The sequence below is a fragment of the Dreissena polymorpha genome, chromosome 1 (assembly GCF_020536995.1).
Source record: "Dreissena polymorpha isolate Duluth1 chromosome 1, UMN_Dpol_1.0, whole genome shotgun sequence".
Lineage (NCBI taxonomy): Eukaryota > Metazoa > Mollusca > Bivalvia > Myida > Dreissenidae > Dreissena > Dreissena polymorpha.
The window spans coordinates 48,081,574-48,099,577 of NC_068355.1; the positions used below are offsets into that span (position 1 = coordinate 48,081,574).

General features: G+C 31.7%; 2 protein-coding genes across 3 annotated transcripts in view; one reads left to right on the forward strand and one right to left on the reverse strand.

Annotated features, from left to right (window-relative positions):
- Positions 1-18,004, reverse strand: part of LOC127879229 (glutathione S-transferase-like) — a 252,638-nt gene that overhangs the window by 221,372 nt on the left and 13,262 nt on the right. The window lies entirely within an intron of this gene.
- LOC127879062 (uncharacterized) lies at positions 1,771-13,796 on the forward strand. 2 transcript variants are annotated; one of them, XM_052425655.1, is made up of 14 exons: positions 1,771-2,304; positions 3,385-3,411; positions 6,045-6,301; positions 7,353-7,496; positions 8,101-8,242; positions 9,464-9,616; positions 9,907-10,070; positions 10,367-10,531; positions 10,670-10,710; positions 10,858-10,977; positions 11,320-11,403; positions 11,746-11,889; positions 12,243-12,643; positions 12,957-13,796. In XM_052425655.1, exons 1-14 carry the CDS (start codon positions 2,179-2,181, stop codon positions 13,125-13,127), a joined length of 2,139 nt encoding a protein of 712 aa, XP_052281615.1. In that variant the 5' UTR covers positions 1,771-2,178; the 3' UTR covers positions 13,128-13,796. The 2 variants fall into 2 exon arrangements, with proteins under 2 accessions (XP_052281615.1, XP_052281622.1); XM_052425662.1 differs by lacking the exon at positions 3,385-3,411 and having other exon boundaries at positions 1,772-2,304.

Here is an 18,004-nt window from a genome sequence, read left to right on the forward strand (position 1 = left end):
TTGGTGAACATTTTGAAACAGTCGAAACGTTATTGTCCTCGTTTGCAAATTTGAAACGATGAATTGAAAGTGATTGTTATAACTTGTTTCATTGTCATCAGATACCAGGAAGTCCTAATTTAATAACATTTTAATATTCACGGATTCAGCAACGAATTGGTTGTAAATTCCAATACAAACAATCAGTATACGTGTGACGGGTTTTACCAAATCCTCGTAAACCAAGATACATTTGTAAACGTGTTTGATACATAATGTGAAACAAACTTATATTGTGAATAAGTGCCGCTAATGTGGTTTTAATATATAAAGTACACATTCACTGTAAAATAGTAACGTGCCTCTTACAATAATTCAAAAATAATGTGTTTGTTTATGATAAAAACAGTAATAACTCATAACATACTCAGATATTAAGAAAAGTTTAAGTCAGTAATTTCTTTAAATTTTGGAGACAAAATGCGAGCTTCCTAGTGTGATATTAATTTATCGAACGGTTGGTTTCATTTCTGAATTACCAGAAGAACCAAAATTAATATAGACAATCGACGCTGACTTCAAGTTTGGACTAGTCTTTGTATTTACATACAATAATAAACATATGTATCTAACAGCAAACACTATAGTTCTTGCATTTTAATTTTGCAATAACATAAGACATGTATTTTGATGAAACAAAAGGCAGAAAAGTCATATTTCTGATTTCTGGAACAGTTACCTTTTTATGATGTCCTTTTGTATTTTCAACATAACTTATCTGTAAGCGTTATACCGGTAAATACTACAGCACAAGTTCATAAATAAACATTAAAGGAGTTGAGATTAAAAAATAATATTTAAATTGAATACGTGTATATGTATAGAATGGGTTCGCACCCTTAAAGCATGAAAACGCATGTCTTATCCCCGACGTTAATCAACGAGTTCTATGTGTATCCATAAACTATTTCGAACTCTTGTCCTCCATACGTAAATATTTTATACACTGTTTGACTTGAATCATTTCAAGATATGTAAATATGTTTCATAAATGTTATTTCGCTAGAATATGCAATTTACTCGTCATGGAATTTTCATAAGCATCCATCGTAACGATATTGCTTGCGATGTTTTCATATATTAATATGAAACTGAATTCATCGGATTTGTGTTTTTATTTTGTTAAAATTCTATTAATGAAATGATTATAACAATATTACTATTTTTTTATTTGTGTAGAGATCTATAAGTTATATGCAAATGTGCCAAGTATGCATTTGGACTTTGCTTAAACCATAACCATAACTACCGTTATATGTTGTTGCTTTATTAACCTTCTCAAAATGGATATTTTTATACTTGAAAACAGAATAATGTGGTCAAATATCATCGATTGAACGTATTATTGATATGAATATTATTATAAAGAAACGAAAGTCGTAATACACCCGAAATAGGTATAGACCGGGAATACTGTAATTAAGATCATATCTTAGAACTAAGTAGCACTCATACACGCTCTTTATGGATAATTTATCTATGTATATCTAGGAAAGTGATTTAGGCTTATGTAAAAACAAATCATACACGTCACATGACTAACTGATAAACACTTTATATTCCTTAAAGGTCTTTACAATTTTGATCAAGGAGACACTAGTTCGCACTTACGACCCTCGGCAGGGGCTATCGCTGTGCAAAGAAACAAATAAATAGTATACTTAAAGGTACTTCAAGAAAGATAACACACCAAAGTACCAAAACAAAACACTCCATAAGTCCTTGTATATTAGACTATTCCCTTAGTGAGCAGGTGGCAGTTGAGTTGTGCTAATATCACATTAGCTTCATAATTTGGGTTATCTCTAGCCATTCTCAGTTAATGTAATCAACGCATGCGTGCTAATATATATAATGACCGGTTAACGCATAAATGCCATTTAGCTACTTTAACTGGTCTGATAAGAATTGTACGGATTTTGTAAACTAAATTATTTAATAATAAACTTTCAATGGTGGGCTGCACACGTTTTATGTACGTATTAATAATGAAGTAATCAAATACATTTGATTGAAAATTCACAGGGACGTTAAAATTATGTTGATAATTAAAACGTGATGAAACAGACAATCGGACTTTGAAAAACCGATCAAACCGGAACATTTCTTCACTTGCAAATAAATCACGGCTGGTTAAGAATGAAGTATGGGCTAATGATTAATATACTTTTGGGAATTTTTATTTTTAATTTATTTTTGGAATTGAAAACCATTCATGGAAAATTTCTCGGTGGTACGATCTCTTGGATGGTACTTCAGAACAAGGTACTGATCAATTTATATTATTTAAGTTCAAATGATAATATTGAATAATCTCGTTATTTTGTATTATATCGTAACAGAAACTTTTTAATAAGTATCCACAACTATTAAGAAATGTTGAATATGTAACTTATTATTATTTAACTTTCAGTTGTTTGTACAATTATCTATATTTCTCTATACGATTTGATAGGTGCTGAGGTATATCACCCCATTTTTGTACTACTATAATTATATATGCTCAATTAAAAGTTATGTATAGTGTATGTTCACGTGATGATAATAATATAACTAATAATAATAACAATAATAATAATAATAATAATATATTCGACATTATTCCCTATAGCACTCTGCTACAATGCTAGAGGCTTAGTCTGGAGAAACTTATTAAACAAATATTTGTTAACAGTAGTTCGTGTGGTCTTAAGTGATACTTGTTGTCTAAAAATCCGGCCGTTTCAAAATCATATCTCTTGACTTAAGTTTGTGTTATTGCGTTCTAACGAATGCTACAGTACATCACTCCTAAAGAACCAGCTGTTATTAGATACAGTCAGTGTACATATTGTAAACATGGTAACCAAGCAACACACGTTTTAAATACACCGATGCGTTTGTGTGTTTTGATCCCTATAAGTTCATTTTTAATCATAATGTTTAATACAGTAAGCAGATTATTTGAACAAAATATATATATCTGGCCAGCGGCTTATACATTTTCTTTGCTTGAGGTCGACCCCAGCTATAAACTTTTTAATGTTTGGTATTGTTTTTAATATTAATGAATTGTCCTTAATATTTCTGATGTAGAGTTAGCGTCAAAATGACTCTTTTATTTTCCTATTCTTATATGTTGTTGTGGTTTAAATGAGCGAGCTGTTCAAGGTAAGTTCCAACGTAGTGTTACTTTTTTACAGAAGCATGTGCATTCCTTCCAAACGGTTATAACATGTGTTCTTTTTGCCGAGTGGCATGTGGATCAACATTCCCGGACAATGAACATTTGAATTCAATATATTTGTTTACCTATTGACTATTTCCTTTTGAGAATAATTTACATTCGTTTTGTGTTTTTTTCAGCATACTATATTAGGGTCACGTATGAAGGTAAACTTTGTCTTAAGATTAATCAAAACGATAGGCAAACTGCAGATCTCGACAACAGCGCACTCCCTTTTATTTATTTATTTATTTCAAAATTGGTGTAGGGACTACATCACATTTTACCGGGTATTTATAGTTAAATGTAGTTCTGGAAAAAGAAACTTTATACAGATAAAACTATTTTTAGGGAGCCTTCACAAAGTTCAAAATATTTATTTGGGAATCGTTTAAGTATTACTCCATTAGATGTTATCTCTTAATTTTTATTTTCGAATCAAGCTAAATAGTACATTTGCTAAATGTATGCTTAGAAACAGTGTGCTATACTAACAGTTTTTTTTTGCATAGCAATGAATTTCTGTGAAAAGTGTTTTGGCACATTTTAACATATTTTAAAGATTTCAAACTTAAGTTTTTCAACGACAAGAAGACTTCACAATAAAACATATTTCTCTCTTTTCCATAGACAAACCATTAAGCAGGCATATATTTCGTTGTATTCAATTAATTTTGGTTGATGTTGTCATTCATAGATAATAGATAAATAAATCAAAGCCAACATCAGAGCGGTAATAAATTATCGTTAAACCTTTTGATTCCGTTGATTGCTTCAATGCATGTTCTTGTGGAAAAACCAACATGTTCAAAGGCTCTGTGTTTCCTCGGGAGCATAATGCTTGTTACATTATGTTATAATGATGCACTTTTTTGCTTAAAGCACTGGTCCACTATGGCGATAAAATAAACCTACTAAAAATTGAATTCACGCATTTATAAAGTTATACATAATATAACCGACAACTCATTTTTTTATCGGTGGTTATACCGGTATATTAAATTGCAAATAACGAATGTACATGCATATTAAAATCAATACTTTTGATTTTAGAGAATAACTGAATTTTGTTCATGTAAATATTTTAAATATTCACATATGCAAGTGATATCTATAACATCGACATCCAGTTATCGGAATATACTTAATGTATCCTCAGACTGAAATGTGTTTTAATAAAAAAAATGTAAACAACAATAAGGATCCAAATGCAAATCTGGTCAATCGACCCCTTTGTGCACTTAAGCTTGTTTGATTTAAGGGCTTCATAATATAGTGGATGATACGTTAATATCTGGATCGACAGAGAAAATTTGTATGTGCATAACATAACAGAACGGAAGGTTCAAATATCTGTAATCCATGTTAAACATGCTACATTCATGTTTGCTAGCATATACTTGTATGCACGGCTCAATGTTTTTAATGTTTAATATGGGCCGGTTTTCAATTAAGAAGATTGCTTTTTATCACATGCCATACCCTGTTTCCCATGTAATATAACCATAACGAATATTTTTATTTTACACATGTGTAATATACTTTTTTAAGAGTTTTCATTGGCTTAGTTTTCGTTCGATTGACCAATCGCATTTTGTTATTTTGCTGAAATGACGTTGCAACGTCAAATGACGTCACGAAATGTAAACAACATTCGGAATTTATCATTATGTTTGCGTAAATATTTAATAAATTTACTCATTTAAAAGCATGTGATAAAAAAAGATCTGACACTCGTTGTCATTTCATACCATATTTTACCAAACTCGTTCAGGAAATTCGTTACTAAGCTCGCCAAAGGCTCGCTTCCTAACAAAATTCCTGAATCCGTTTAATAAAATATGGTATGATATGACAACTCGTGCAAGATGATATATATATATATATATATATATATATATATATATATATATATATATATATATATATATATATATATTATTGGTGTATTATTTTATAAGTTATAAGGTTTGCATTTGTTAACAAATTTTCCACTTTGAAAAAAAAACTATTGAATTTCCGTTTGGTATGTATTAATATACAAATGTTCAGCAGTTTTTTTTTCACCGTTCAGATGGAAAGATAATCATAAAATGTGTTATATGAAAAAATACTGTTTGTTATAAACATCTATAGACCACCTCAATGAAATCAAATACTGTCACTCACAAACACCATTTCCATGTTTTCAAATAGCATACTTAATCCTTGTTATGAATTATATGTATTCTTATAAAAAATGTACTTAGCATGTCACTTAATACACTCGAGAGGCGCTTATGTTCGTAATTGATGAGGTTACATTGACGAACGGGTATCTATAATAAGCAAACTTATCTGTTTGGCCATGTAAGCTGTTGTTTGAGAACCTGTTTATTTGATGGAGCTTAAATGCTTTGTCAACATGCATGGCACATTCTTTACGATTGTTCTGGTACTTTGAAGTCTGAGATAATACAAATATAATGTCTATAGTGGTATAACTATTATAATGCATGAAATGGTAATCGTTTAAATATGCGTAGCTTATTACATCTTTAAATAATGCTACTACCATTCTATATTTTCGCATACACATTTGAAACTAAAATATATGGACACATTTACATTTTTGACGTTTGAAAGTACATTTTTAATAAAACACGTGTCTCTTGTTTCTTTTATTTTTCAAGCACTTGATTTAAAAGTATTGCAAAGACGTACTATATTATCTTTTTTCTAAGGCCTTGTAACATGCAGGATTTCAGGATGACGCAATGTTTATTATTGAATTGTGTATGCATTGATCAATCATATTAAGCTTCGTCTGACATACCGCCTGGCATGGGAAAAAGGGACAGGTCCTTGTGGCCCCGGATGTAACATCTCTAACGTAGGAAAGGAAGTATCATACTTCAGTACGGAGATTGCGTCACTAAAATGGGTGGACGGAAATGGAACCATTCTACATGACGTAAGCTACGTTTTGACGTCAGTCAGTCGATCAGATATGAATGGTTGGGAACAAGGGGAGGCAATTTTTAAAGCTGGACTTCCATCCACTCCTATGTTTGTACGGTAAGATGTGCCCGAAGTTAATTTAATGTAACACTAAACATAATAAGTACAATTACCAAAAATCCATAATACACTATGTGGAACAAAGTGCAACACATGGATATCATTCCCTTAACAGAAGGTTTACCTTTACACACTTTTTTTTGTTTGTAATTGCACTTAATATTTTCATACAATTAAAGACGCACTGGCATTTGATAAATGTGATAAATTAAGTGATCTTTGCATCTAAATTTATGTCAACAAAATATTCATGACACACATATAAAACAAAACAAATATACCTTTTTTCACACGTCAGTGCAAACATTATACCGCAAAATTGAATACATTGGAGATGTCACTTGTAGATAAATTAACAAAAGGTTATCAAAGTTCGTACTGCAAGTTCGTAATGCAAATAAGTATATATTTAATAGGGATGTCAAGATGTGTCTTAAACCATAAGATGTTCACCTCATTTGTTATTAAGCGCAATGTAAATATCAAGAACCTTTGTCACTCATAATAGTGGAGGATTTGAAGTCGTGAAACCACTTGGCTTTACAATTGTTCACTGACTTTATGAACCACATCCGCGTGTTAAATGTGGGATATTATTTTATGTCATAAAACAATAATCTGTTTACGCAGGTCCGGCACAAAGAATCACTATATATGTTTCAAAATAATAATCTACATATGTGTGCTATTTGAAGCAACATATTATAGTGTAAAGCATATACAGAGCAAAATGATGATATCATTACCTTACAAGCCAAAAGAACAACACCAGTGCACGCTTTAGATCTCTGCATGACATTCCATAATTGCAAGACGTTGTTTTAGGATTTGATAATATTAACGGGGATAATTTTAGAGAACAAAAAAGCAGCGCATTTGACAAGGAAATAAACGAACAATCTAAAACAAATAAACTTTGCGAGCACGCAGAGTTAAATATTTATTATATTACCAGGAAGTTTACCTTTATTGAAGTAATATTTTGTATGTGTCTTATGCAGATATGTTTATGCTTTTTACGTTAACGATTTCCTATGGTTTATTCTAGGTTGAAACACATTCCATGGATTTTGTCGTCAAGCTCATTAGCCAATGACAATGGTATGCTGGAGATGGTAATAATAACTGACTTAAGAAGTGACAAGGGCACAAGTAACCAGAGTCCGTATTCTTCTCTGCCGTCCTTTCTTGGGTATAAACTATTTGCTAACAAATGATTTTATATTTATTAGAGAAGACGTTATTATTATGAATTATAATCCTATATTTTTTACTTCAATTATGTATTGTTTAACTGATAAAGAGATATTATCTAAATGAATATTTTTCTCACATACATTTACACGACATAAACATACATTTATGCAGGAACATATTTAACTGCCGTTAAATATTTCAGTTTCTACTATTGTACCGAGAAAAATTGATACAAAATAGCACACTAACTCAACTTCTATGATAAAATGAGAGAGGAATGCTAATTACCGGTAAACGTGCCCGAACAAAGCCGAGTAACATATAAAAATTTCAAGCATGTCATCAATTATTAAACAGTTTCATTTTTGTATTGGCAAATCATCAAGCTTAATTCGATTCTACACGAAAATGTGTTGTTACTCAGTAATAAATGGAAATAAATATAGCAGAACAACATTTATCAAAGAATATTGTACAATTAACCATTTGCTTCATGTGTACATTCATGAATGCCTTACTGACATTGTTGTGGCTCCTGACTACACTATCTAGTTATTACGCCCAATCATAAACTTTTTTAATGGATTGCATCATCCTAGAATCGCGCACAACTGCACGAGCGTGATCGAAATCCCTGCCGAGGACCCGGATGGAGACAAGGTGAGGTGTCGGTGGGCGGAGCAGAGCGAGTGCGGGGGAGGATGCACAAACCTGCCAATCAACTCCGTCTGGCTTGATTCGGTTCGTGGCCGTTATAGGGACATCGTGCAATTTTAGTTCTTTTGTCGAGGTGACATCAAAATATTGTTTAGAACAAAACGTTACAAAAAATACATAGAGGCAACATTGCATAGTTCCTAACTAATAATCAAGTGTTTTTACTCCCACAAATAAAACATTGGTTTACAAATTTTGTCCATAAAATATTGTATTGTTCATTTCCATGAGTAGTGATGTCTGGTCTTAACACAACACATACACACTTACACACGTCCGACGTCGTCAGATTATTTGATCGGTTTAGGTTCATTACGAATATTTAAACACATGCCCTGGTATAAACACACTTACAGATGTATGCGATCAGACCGCTGACAAGAAGAACGAACGTCAGTTCATGAAATTGGAATGCTTAATTATTTAAATTGTTTAAAGCAAGATTATACGATTTTGTCAACTATTTATGAATGTATATGAAATGTGTAAAACCCTTATTATACATATATTTCAATATAAATTGAAATAAAGTTAAAAAGAACATGTGACGAAGGAAGATGCGAAATAAGCCAGATATTTAATTCTGAAATCGAAAATGTCTGTACAGTCGAATTCGCCATCATGTATATCATACATGTACGATGTGAATCTAAATTTAGTTCAAGTGCAGATTCGTTCATACGACACAAAGACACAATTTTGCTTTCCGGATCATTTTAATTTTCTGCAACGATATCTATTCATAAGACACACGAATACCAACTCCGATCCTAATAAAAAGACGAATGCTTCGGTTATTGTGGGAAAATATGTACGAAATATCTTCGTCGCAATCGACTCGGGGCGCTAATTTGTCTTTGCTGCATTTTATGAAATTCGTCTTCAATGTATAATTTTTCTTGCCTATTTTGTGTAACTGTAACATATTTATATCAATATTTTACAATTTGACCCATATAAAAATCGTATAATCTCGCTTTAAATGTGGTAATGTATTAGGGTTGATCCTTTTGGTTTCTATTGAAATCTTACACTGACTTTATTAGCCTGATCAAACAGAATGTTTTTCTTTAGGTGAAAATGCAATTTTATATCTCTGAAATTTATATTTCTTTTACCATTTGTTTAATCATTAGGGTGTATTTTGATCAATATATTGTCTTACGAACGCGATACCTATACTGATTGTACCGTATATTCCCCATAGCGAATTAACGCGAATGAAAATTTTAAATGCATTAACAGGGCACATGCAAAGTGACCGTTAATACAGAACGATATGATGTAAATGGCACTTACCGACTCGCAGTAATGCTTGAGGATTACGTACCATACAAGGTGAACGTCGGGTCTAAACAGCATAGCGCGGGAACTGCGTTTAGCAAAACGCCTTGGCAGGTAGAGTCTCCGAGTTGTTATATTTATGTCATATTTATGTTGTTAAAGCGATAAACGAAAAGACTTTGGACACAACAGTACATATATTATCCAAATGTGCAGATGAAGAATGCATTTGTCTGTCCCAAAAGAAGAGATATTTGTTTTTACAGAAATATATTTGCAAAAATTTCTTTTGATTTCCATATTATAATAATCTTTGCGATCAATAATGTAACGATGAATTGTGCTCTCGTGAATAAATATTGATTCATTATGACTGAAAGTATTTTATTTGAACATTTTGCAAGATGACCCTACGAGTAATACGAGTTGCCTGTGACAATACACTAAGGCCGGAGTTTGTATTCCCAACGGTGAAAGATAATGCTCGAGCCGTCTATTCAATAGACATGTATAGAGCCAGAACAGCTGTGCATATTTCGTACTATCTGACAAAACTTAAGATCAATGGGTGAGTGACAATTATTTACGTTGGTTTCGAAATACAACATTGTTTAACTTGATATAGTTAAAGTGATACACTACTGATAACAACCATGCAATTTTGTAATATTTGCATACAAACTTATGCAATAAAAATCTATGCATATGTTGTAAGCAAAGATATTTTTAACAATAAATTAACTATAGTTATATGATTTTGATACACACACATGTCTTATTTACACACATGTTTGCTTCTAATATTGTAAGCACATTATAATTAAGATAATATCAATAATCAGTATTTATTAACATTGCTTTCAGAAGCTTGGATTTTATGATCAGTGGTCCGAGTTTAATGAAATATGTCTATGAAAGCGACGACTTGAATAGAACAGATGTTATGAAGTTAAGTGTAGACTGGACACCAAAACCTCCTGACCAGAAAGCAGACTTTCAGTTTTGTGTGTGGGGCGTCGATTCTATTGGGTATTTGCGTATGCTATCAGTTTATTCATTAAAATGTTGTTTCATATTTGTCCCCTTTATAGCAGTTTAATGAATATTCGGTTACATTACAATTTCATGTTATTTAAATAATTGAATTGCCTACTTGATTTCCTTCAGATTAACGTCAAAACCAAAGTGTGTTCTAGACATAGTATTTGGTAAGTACAAAGACAATACCACTTTTCGTTGCATTAGCAATTAAGACAATTTGAATAACATCAGCTATAAAATCAAAAACACACAATACTTAGCTTGTTCATCATGACCCGTGTATATTAATCTATATTATAGCTGTTCTATTTTAGATACCGATAATTGTAATCAAGTGAAATGTGAAAATAATGGAACTTGTCGGAATATATTTGACAATCCACTAGAAAGTTGTGTGTGTGACACTGGATATGTAGGCAAAAACTGCACTCAAGGTAGGTGCATGGAGTTTTTTATGATAGATCATGTTAAAGAATGAACATATGTTAACTTTGACATTGTTTCCTTTATACAGACACGTTATTGTCAAATATATGTGCATATCCGAAACAAATAAAATGTTTTATTGAAGGTATTTTAACTTAAAGCGTAACTATTGATAACGAGAAATCACGCCAATCATTATTTTTGTATTGTGATAATTGAACATATTATACAATATCATATTGCCAAAACATGAGGCAATGCACACAAACTGTCTTCATATCGATATCACTTTTCCAATCTGGGTTCTTTCAAATTATCTTAATAATAAATATTGAACCACATAATTCCAGCAATACAGTGCCAAGATGCTCCGTGTTTGAACAATGGAACTTGCTTTCCATCGAATGGATCCTTCATTTGCGCATGTGACAGAGGTAAATACATCTTGATGATATAAAATCGCTTTTATTTAAAACTTTTGTGTAATGACAACGTTAGAATGCTTTGCCACTTGTATTTTTCCAACCAATATATAAGGAATAACAGGTTAATTACTGTCTGATCGTTTTGTAATATATCAAGCAAGGCTTAGAAAAATATAACGGCGTCAATAATAAATCACTACTAAGCATAACATACTGATATTTAATTATGCATTTTACCATACCAAACACATTGTATCTTCGGTTACAAAAAAGTAATGATTAGAAGATACACATGAATGGTATTCTCCAGTATATCTGAAGTATAATTATTTGCGTTTTTTCTTATCTTAGAGTACACAGGCGTTCACTGTGAGAATCGTATCACTGCCTGCACCTCCGCACCGTGCCAGAATGGGGGCACGTGCCTGGATCAACCAGGATCATTTCAGTGTATCTGTCCAGTAAATTTTACCGGTCATCTTTGTGAAATAAGCTGTAAGTAGAAGTGTGCCTGTACATATTTACTTAAATTCGTTACGGATTAGAAGTTTTGATATTTTCTATAACAGACATTCAGAATTTATTTACATACTTCGTTTTAATAAACCTGTCATATACTTTCACGTTAAAACATGAGTTTACATAAAACATAATGCATAAAGCACAGTCGAATATTACAATAACACTTCATATCATACGGGTAACTCATCGGTGCATACGCAAAAAAAAACTTTATTATAATTATATTATAATCATTTAACTGGAAATATGTTTAGCTTATATTCATATGTACGTGTTTCTATGTTTAAGAGAAAATAAAACAAACACTATTTTTACCCAAAAACTAGTTACGACAACGACAAAGTCTACAATAGTGTCTTCAACAAATTTATCCAACATTACACAAACAACGACATCGTCTACATGCATGTCAACACTTACATCCTCACAGACAATTACTTCGTCTGTAAGCAAACCAATCACTACATCACAAACAGTGACATTAGCTTCAAGCAGGCCAGCAAGTACATCGCAAACAACGGTAACGACAATAAGCAAACCAGCAGCAACGATATCAGTAACAACAACTTCGTCGTCAACCAATAAAACAAACCTGCCAACCAAACCTCTGACAACTTCCTCCGCACTTTTCATGGCATCTTTGACCAGTATATCTGCAACTGCCACAACACCTGCTTTAACATTGAAGCCATCATCAACCATCTTACCTGAGGATTCTTCTGATCAGGTATGACCATTTTTCCAAGTTTAAGTTAAGCATACTTCTAAAAAGGACTCAATGTTGGGCATATAAACCCTTGTTTTAATAAGGTTATTTTAAAGCGCTCGTATGTCGGTTTATTCATGTTTGTAGAAGTCGATAAATTTGACCGTCATAATTATAGAGCTTCTCAATATATAATAGTATGTGCTTAGATATATATGCTACGTTTTCTTCCACCTCCTGCCTAATAAATAGCGCATTTGAAAATTCCACATTAAAATTAGATTTTTCTGTATTTCTTCTGTATATGTTTATATTTGCATCTTTATTGTTCAAGCATACTCCGCTTTTCTGGGGAATAATAGCCGTGCTGTGTGCCTTGGCGGTTGTGGCTCTGATTGTTGCAATCGTCATTGTGAAGAAGATCGTGCAAGTGAAGCCTCAAGACATCTCTGCATCCGCATCCACTCCAGTGACGCATGTTTCAAATGTTGGACTCAACTTTTAAACAAAAAGCTTATTATTAAATAGTTGTTTATGAATGTCATTTGGCACTATACTGTCGGTGTTGTGCTGCATAAAATGCTCTAATAAAGAGTTGCTTGGTAGTAAATCGTCAATAAATATTCTAATGTTGAACTGTGTGAGTTTATATAAAATATTTCATAAGAATGTATATAGAATTGTCTGTGTTAAGATTTTATTGCGATAGCACATCTAGTTGACATATTCTTTATCTGATCATCTGATAATGTTTATTCCTAAATATCATCTTGGATTATATGAGGTACATTTATTGAAAACATTCGTCTCTCGATTTTCATAGAGCACGAACGGAAAAGTGCGACTTTAACTACATAATTACTTAACTGACATGCTGCAATTAGGTTTTTTCCAATTTTCAAAAACAAGCAAACTGACTAGATATCCATTTAGATATATGATTCAAGTCATCCCTTTAGTTATAATCAAACTGGGATTGCTCTGAACATGATCTGTATTCAACAACTATTTTAACAATTGCAAATACAGAATAGAACCAAGAACAGAATGTGCGGTTGACCTGGTACTATTTTCCTTGTACTAAAAACCTTCGTGATTAATTTCTTCTAGTGGTGTTTGTTAATAACAAAGTTGCAATCATATGATGCCAATAAAATGAGCCATGTTTTGTTTATTCGTGTCATATGTTTGATTTATGTGTTTGTGCTTTTTAAAAGACTGGGCTCTTGGTCACGTGTCATTTATAATTCATAATTTATTGCCATTTCAATCGACAGAAGGCACATGTAAAAATGATAGCTTACAGATTTATACAATCAGCTAAGGTCGAAAGCCAACGGGCGAAATGTGTTTGAGTTCGAATGACTCACCGGATGGTTGAATATAAACGACAACGTGTTACGAAACATGTCTTTTAAGCAATAGTAGAGCAAGAAATTAAATACGAGCAAGACTTTAACTTTTCGGCTACTATCATTTACAGTTTGCAAAGTCTATGAATGGAGCAACCATGAATGAGTCTTTCAAACAGAGAATGTCACAAAGAGTCGCTACAATATTATGTACTTGATCTGTTGGTTGCGTCTTTGAATATTTTGACCTTTCTCGAACAACTTACGCATTATCTCAGTAAACCGTAAATTTCATAAATATATTTTATCAATATTGCAAGATTGAATGCCAGTAATAAAAAATACGTAATGGAGTTATAAATTATTAATTATGTACACACGTTGGTTGTTATGTTATTATTTAATTTTCACAAACACGAAATTTATGATTTTATTATGAAACACTGATAGGATTTGTAATACTCTTTAACGAGGTATAAAATCATCAAATATAAAATATTGAATATCCAATAAAAACTACGTCGTTATCTTACTCTCATCTCTTTTATGTAAGAAATCAAACAGTATGAGTTATTCTAGATATCGCCTTAAGAAACAATTAATAACACTTTACTGAGTTAAGAAATTAAAGTTAATAAAGTTTTCAACGAAGGTTCATAGATGGAACCATTCTAAGCGAAACGCGTTTTTTTATTTAAAAAACAGCTTTACAGGTTTGTGTTGTGAATTATTTTCTAAAACTGACTTTTCGGTTGTACTATTATAATTCCTGTTGGTATAACATGCCTTGGAGATCAAATGTCTGTATGAATTTCAATTCATGGCTGATTTTCTTCCAATATCGATAAGACATACCATATTCATGTTGACATAATAAATATCCAAGTAATTATATTTGGCAACCAAAGCCGCCTGCGTGTAATTATTGCATTATGGTGAATAAAGTGTTAAACTACTTTGTTATTTAACTTTATATATTGAACCATGTTGTTCATTTAAAACATTGTTATAATATTTTGAGAAGAACTTTCCCAATCGACCATTAACATGAACATTGTCATGCATGTTCTTTGGTCAATATAAAGTACATACATATATGCGAACCGTATAAAGAAAAATCGAGCACTAAAGCATTTACTTCTGAAATCATAAAAAATTGACATTGTGATTATAACTAAAATTATAATTCGAACCTTTGAGTTGCAACGATGTTAACCATATCTCAATTTCGTTCGATTTCTATATGACTTACAATTTCGATGAATGTTTTTGTATTCTGTGCATGTCCTTTAATGATTGTGCGTATAAAAAGGTTAATATATGCAAAACAAACCTGTTTCAGATGTATCATTGTTTGCATTGCTTTTTGTGAAATGTAGGTAACAAACTACATGAGTATCAAAACACGCTTACGAATGCATACAATAAATTCATTTGATTACAAATTTCCTTAATATTTCCTCAAAATGAACTTACAAAAAATAATGCCCAAGCTAATATAGCATTGAACTCAGTCAGTAATACAGAAAGCGTTGATGAAATGAAAGGTTAATATGTTTTCTGTAAATGCTCTGCTTAAGCAATTTATATGTGATAAAAACGTGCACTTCAAATGCCCTATCAATACATGTTTTGCACTACCGCTATTTGTAAAGAGAACATTAAATACTTGAAAAAACCTATATTGCCATAACAAACTGTGCTAGAATGACACGTTTATTTCATTAAATGCATAAAGACTTTAAGATAACAAGCATTTTAAACATAACTTACCGTTTTTTTATATTTCTGTTTTTTATATTACTAGGGTCTTATTGTGAGAGAAAAAGCTACGTAACGGAATATCTTCATATTTTTAATTTTATCAATATGCCAATGTTTTGTCAATTTCACCACAATAAACGGACGGGAAATTGTTAAACACAGCAAAGCTATTATGTTAATAAATGCGAAATACATTACACATTGAACCTCTTTTAACCATATGCATTTTAACGAACGTTTTCTTTGAATTTCTGGATGGAACTAAGTTCAGAACATCACCTCATGGTTTGTTGCAAAGTAAACCTAACATATTTTCCTTTTTGATATAAAGAAAACAAGTCGTGGGACGTGGTGAATTAAACGTTAAGTTAACAGTTCTTTGAATATTAATTGTACATGCAAATTATGTCTCATTTAACACTCATTGAAGTCAATTTAAATGCAGATCAGCTGTGTCAGTAAGAGATATACCGACTAATATGCAAACATGAAATCGCATTCATTTCACAGAATGCACGAACACGTGTATATGGCAAACGACTTAAAAGGCTGCACACTGAAAACAAACGTTCAATGCATGCTTAGATGGATTTTTGTAATTAAATGCAATTGTCATTCATTTCACGTTATTGTTATAACGTTGGAAAGTACTCGGTGCGAAAAAATATACCATTGTCTGTATCCTTAGCACAAAATTCACTTACATCCCTTTCTTAAAGGCTCATGTAAAGAAACTTTACGATTAAATCTTCACACATTCGTTCTTATCCGCTATTTCAAAACGTGATTTTTTGTATTCGGTAAGGGGTTCATAAAAATACGTTTCTGATTTATCTTATGTTCTCAAACATGAACTGATCGACCCAATCACACTGAGTAGGTTCTCAACATTTATATATTAATGTTATATTGACAACTGTAGCCTGACTGAAGTGTCATGTCTTAGTGGTGAAAAAAAAAGCTTTTGCGCATTCTCTTGTAGCCATGAGTTAAGAAAGTAAATTGAATTTTTTTCTTCAAATTAAGAACACACAATATAAAGTGTCGAGAAAGGTTGTATATGTATAACAAAATACAGAAACACTATATTGTTCTACCAAATAGTATTTGAAATATATATTTTTAATTTGAGAAACAGGTACTGTCGTTTGACTGGAATAAATTTCTCATACAAAAACTGCTTGTTTCATTAAAAAAATGAAATAAAGATTTTAATCGAACAGTTTCATAATTGGTTAAAATAAAATATTTAGCTATTCCAAGAGATATTCAAGCCATATAATACAAACTAGCATACTACTTTTTAATAAATATGATTAACATTACGATTTTAAAGTACAATATGACACGATTGAGAAAAAAGCTCGGGACTTATGCTATGTCTGTCTTTTGTCAGTTGGATGTTCGGCTGAAATGGTGTAAACTATCTAACATGTAATTACAATTTACAAAAATGTAAAAGCCATGAATAGAGTAAACTATGAGTAGGTTAAAATATATTGTATAGGAATGTGAATATTATGTAGGATATAATACAAACAGCGTATGGGAATAATGTAGAATTCGAAAAACGGCAGAAGTTTGCATTCATCAGCATTAATTTATAATATGTCCAATATAGTAGGACAGGGATACAAAGTGGTAGAACATTCGCACCTAAGGACAGGGAAAGATAAGTTTTATTTCTAAAAGGGTATTATTCTTTCTTGTTCTACCTTCCTTTGAAGCGCTGTTAATAATAACTTGAAACAATATGTTGCTCTTTCCCGCGTAACTGCATAATTTACGAGACAATACCATAAACGTATTTAATCAGCAATAACCTTTACTATGTAACCTATTTATTAAAATCAAATGATTTATTTAAGCCACACAACCATTATGTATGCATCACCATGAACACAAAGTTACTGAAATAAAATGTCATTTAACGGCGTCTTTTGTAAATTAATGTCAAAAAATGAAATAGCGCGTTGCATGACTATAGTTCAGATGTAATGGTGTTCATTAATCGATCCCGTTTGATTATGACCTTTATTCGTAGCGCACTGATCATTTCGCATCGTATAACTTTGACAATGCAGAAATATTTCAAATGTAAACGAGCAAAAAAGTCGTCGTGGCTATGTATCCGTGTTTTCGAAATCTAACAAAACGATAATCACGAATTCGAATCTATTAAAGGCTTAATGACCGATATAGAACACTTAATACTTAGTTGAGTGTGTCCCCCGGTACTTTAAGTTTGAAACGTTGGAGTTGCTGC

Excerpts from the sequence above, each read along its gene's own strand:
- LOC127879062 (XM_052425655.1), top strand. The coding sequence starts at position 2,179 with ATGAAGTATGGGCTAATGATTAATATACTTTTGGGAATTTTTATTTTT. Across the intron at positions 10,711-10,857 it reads TGTTCTAGACATAGTATTTG|ATACCGATAATTGTAATCAA; the intron begins GTAAGTACAAAG and ends GTTCTATTTTAG. Across the intron at positions 11,404-11,745 it reads CATTTGCGCATGTGACAGAG|AGTACACAGGCGTTCACTGT; the intron begins GTAAATACATCT and ends TTCTTATCTTAG.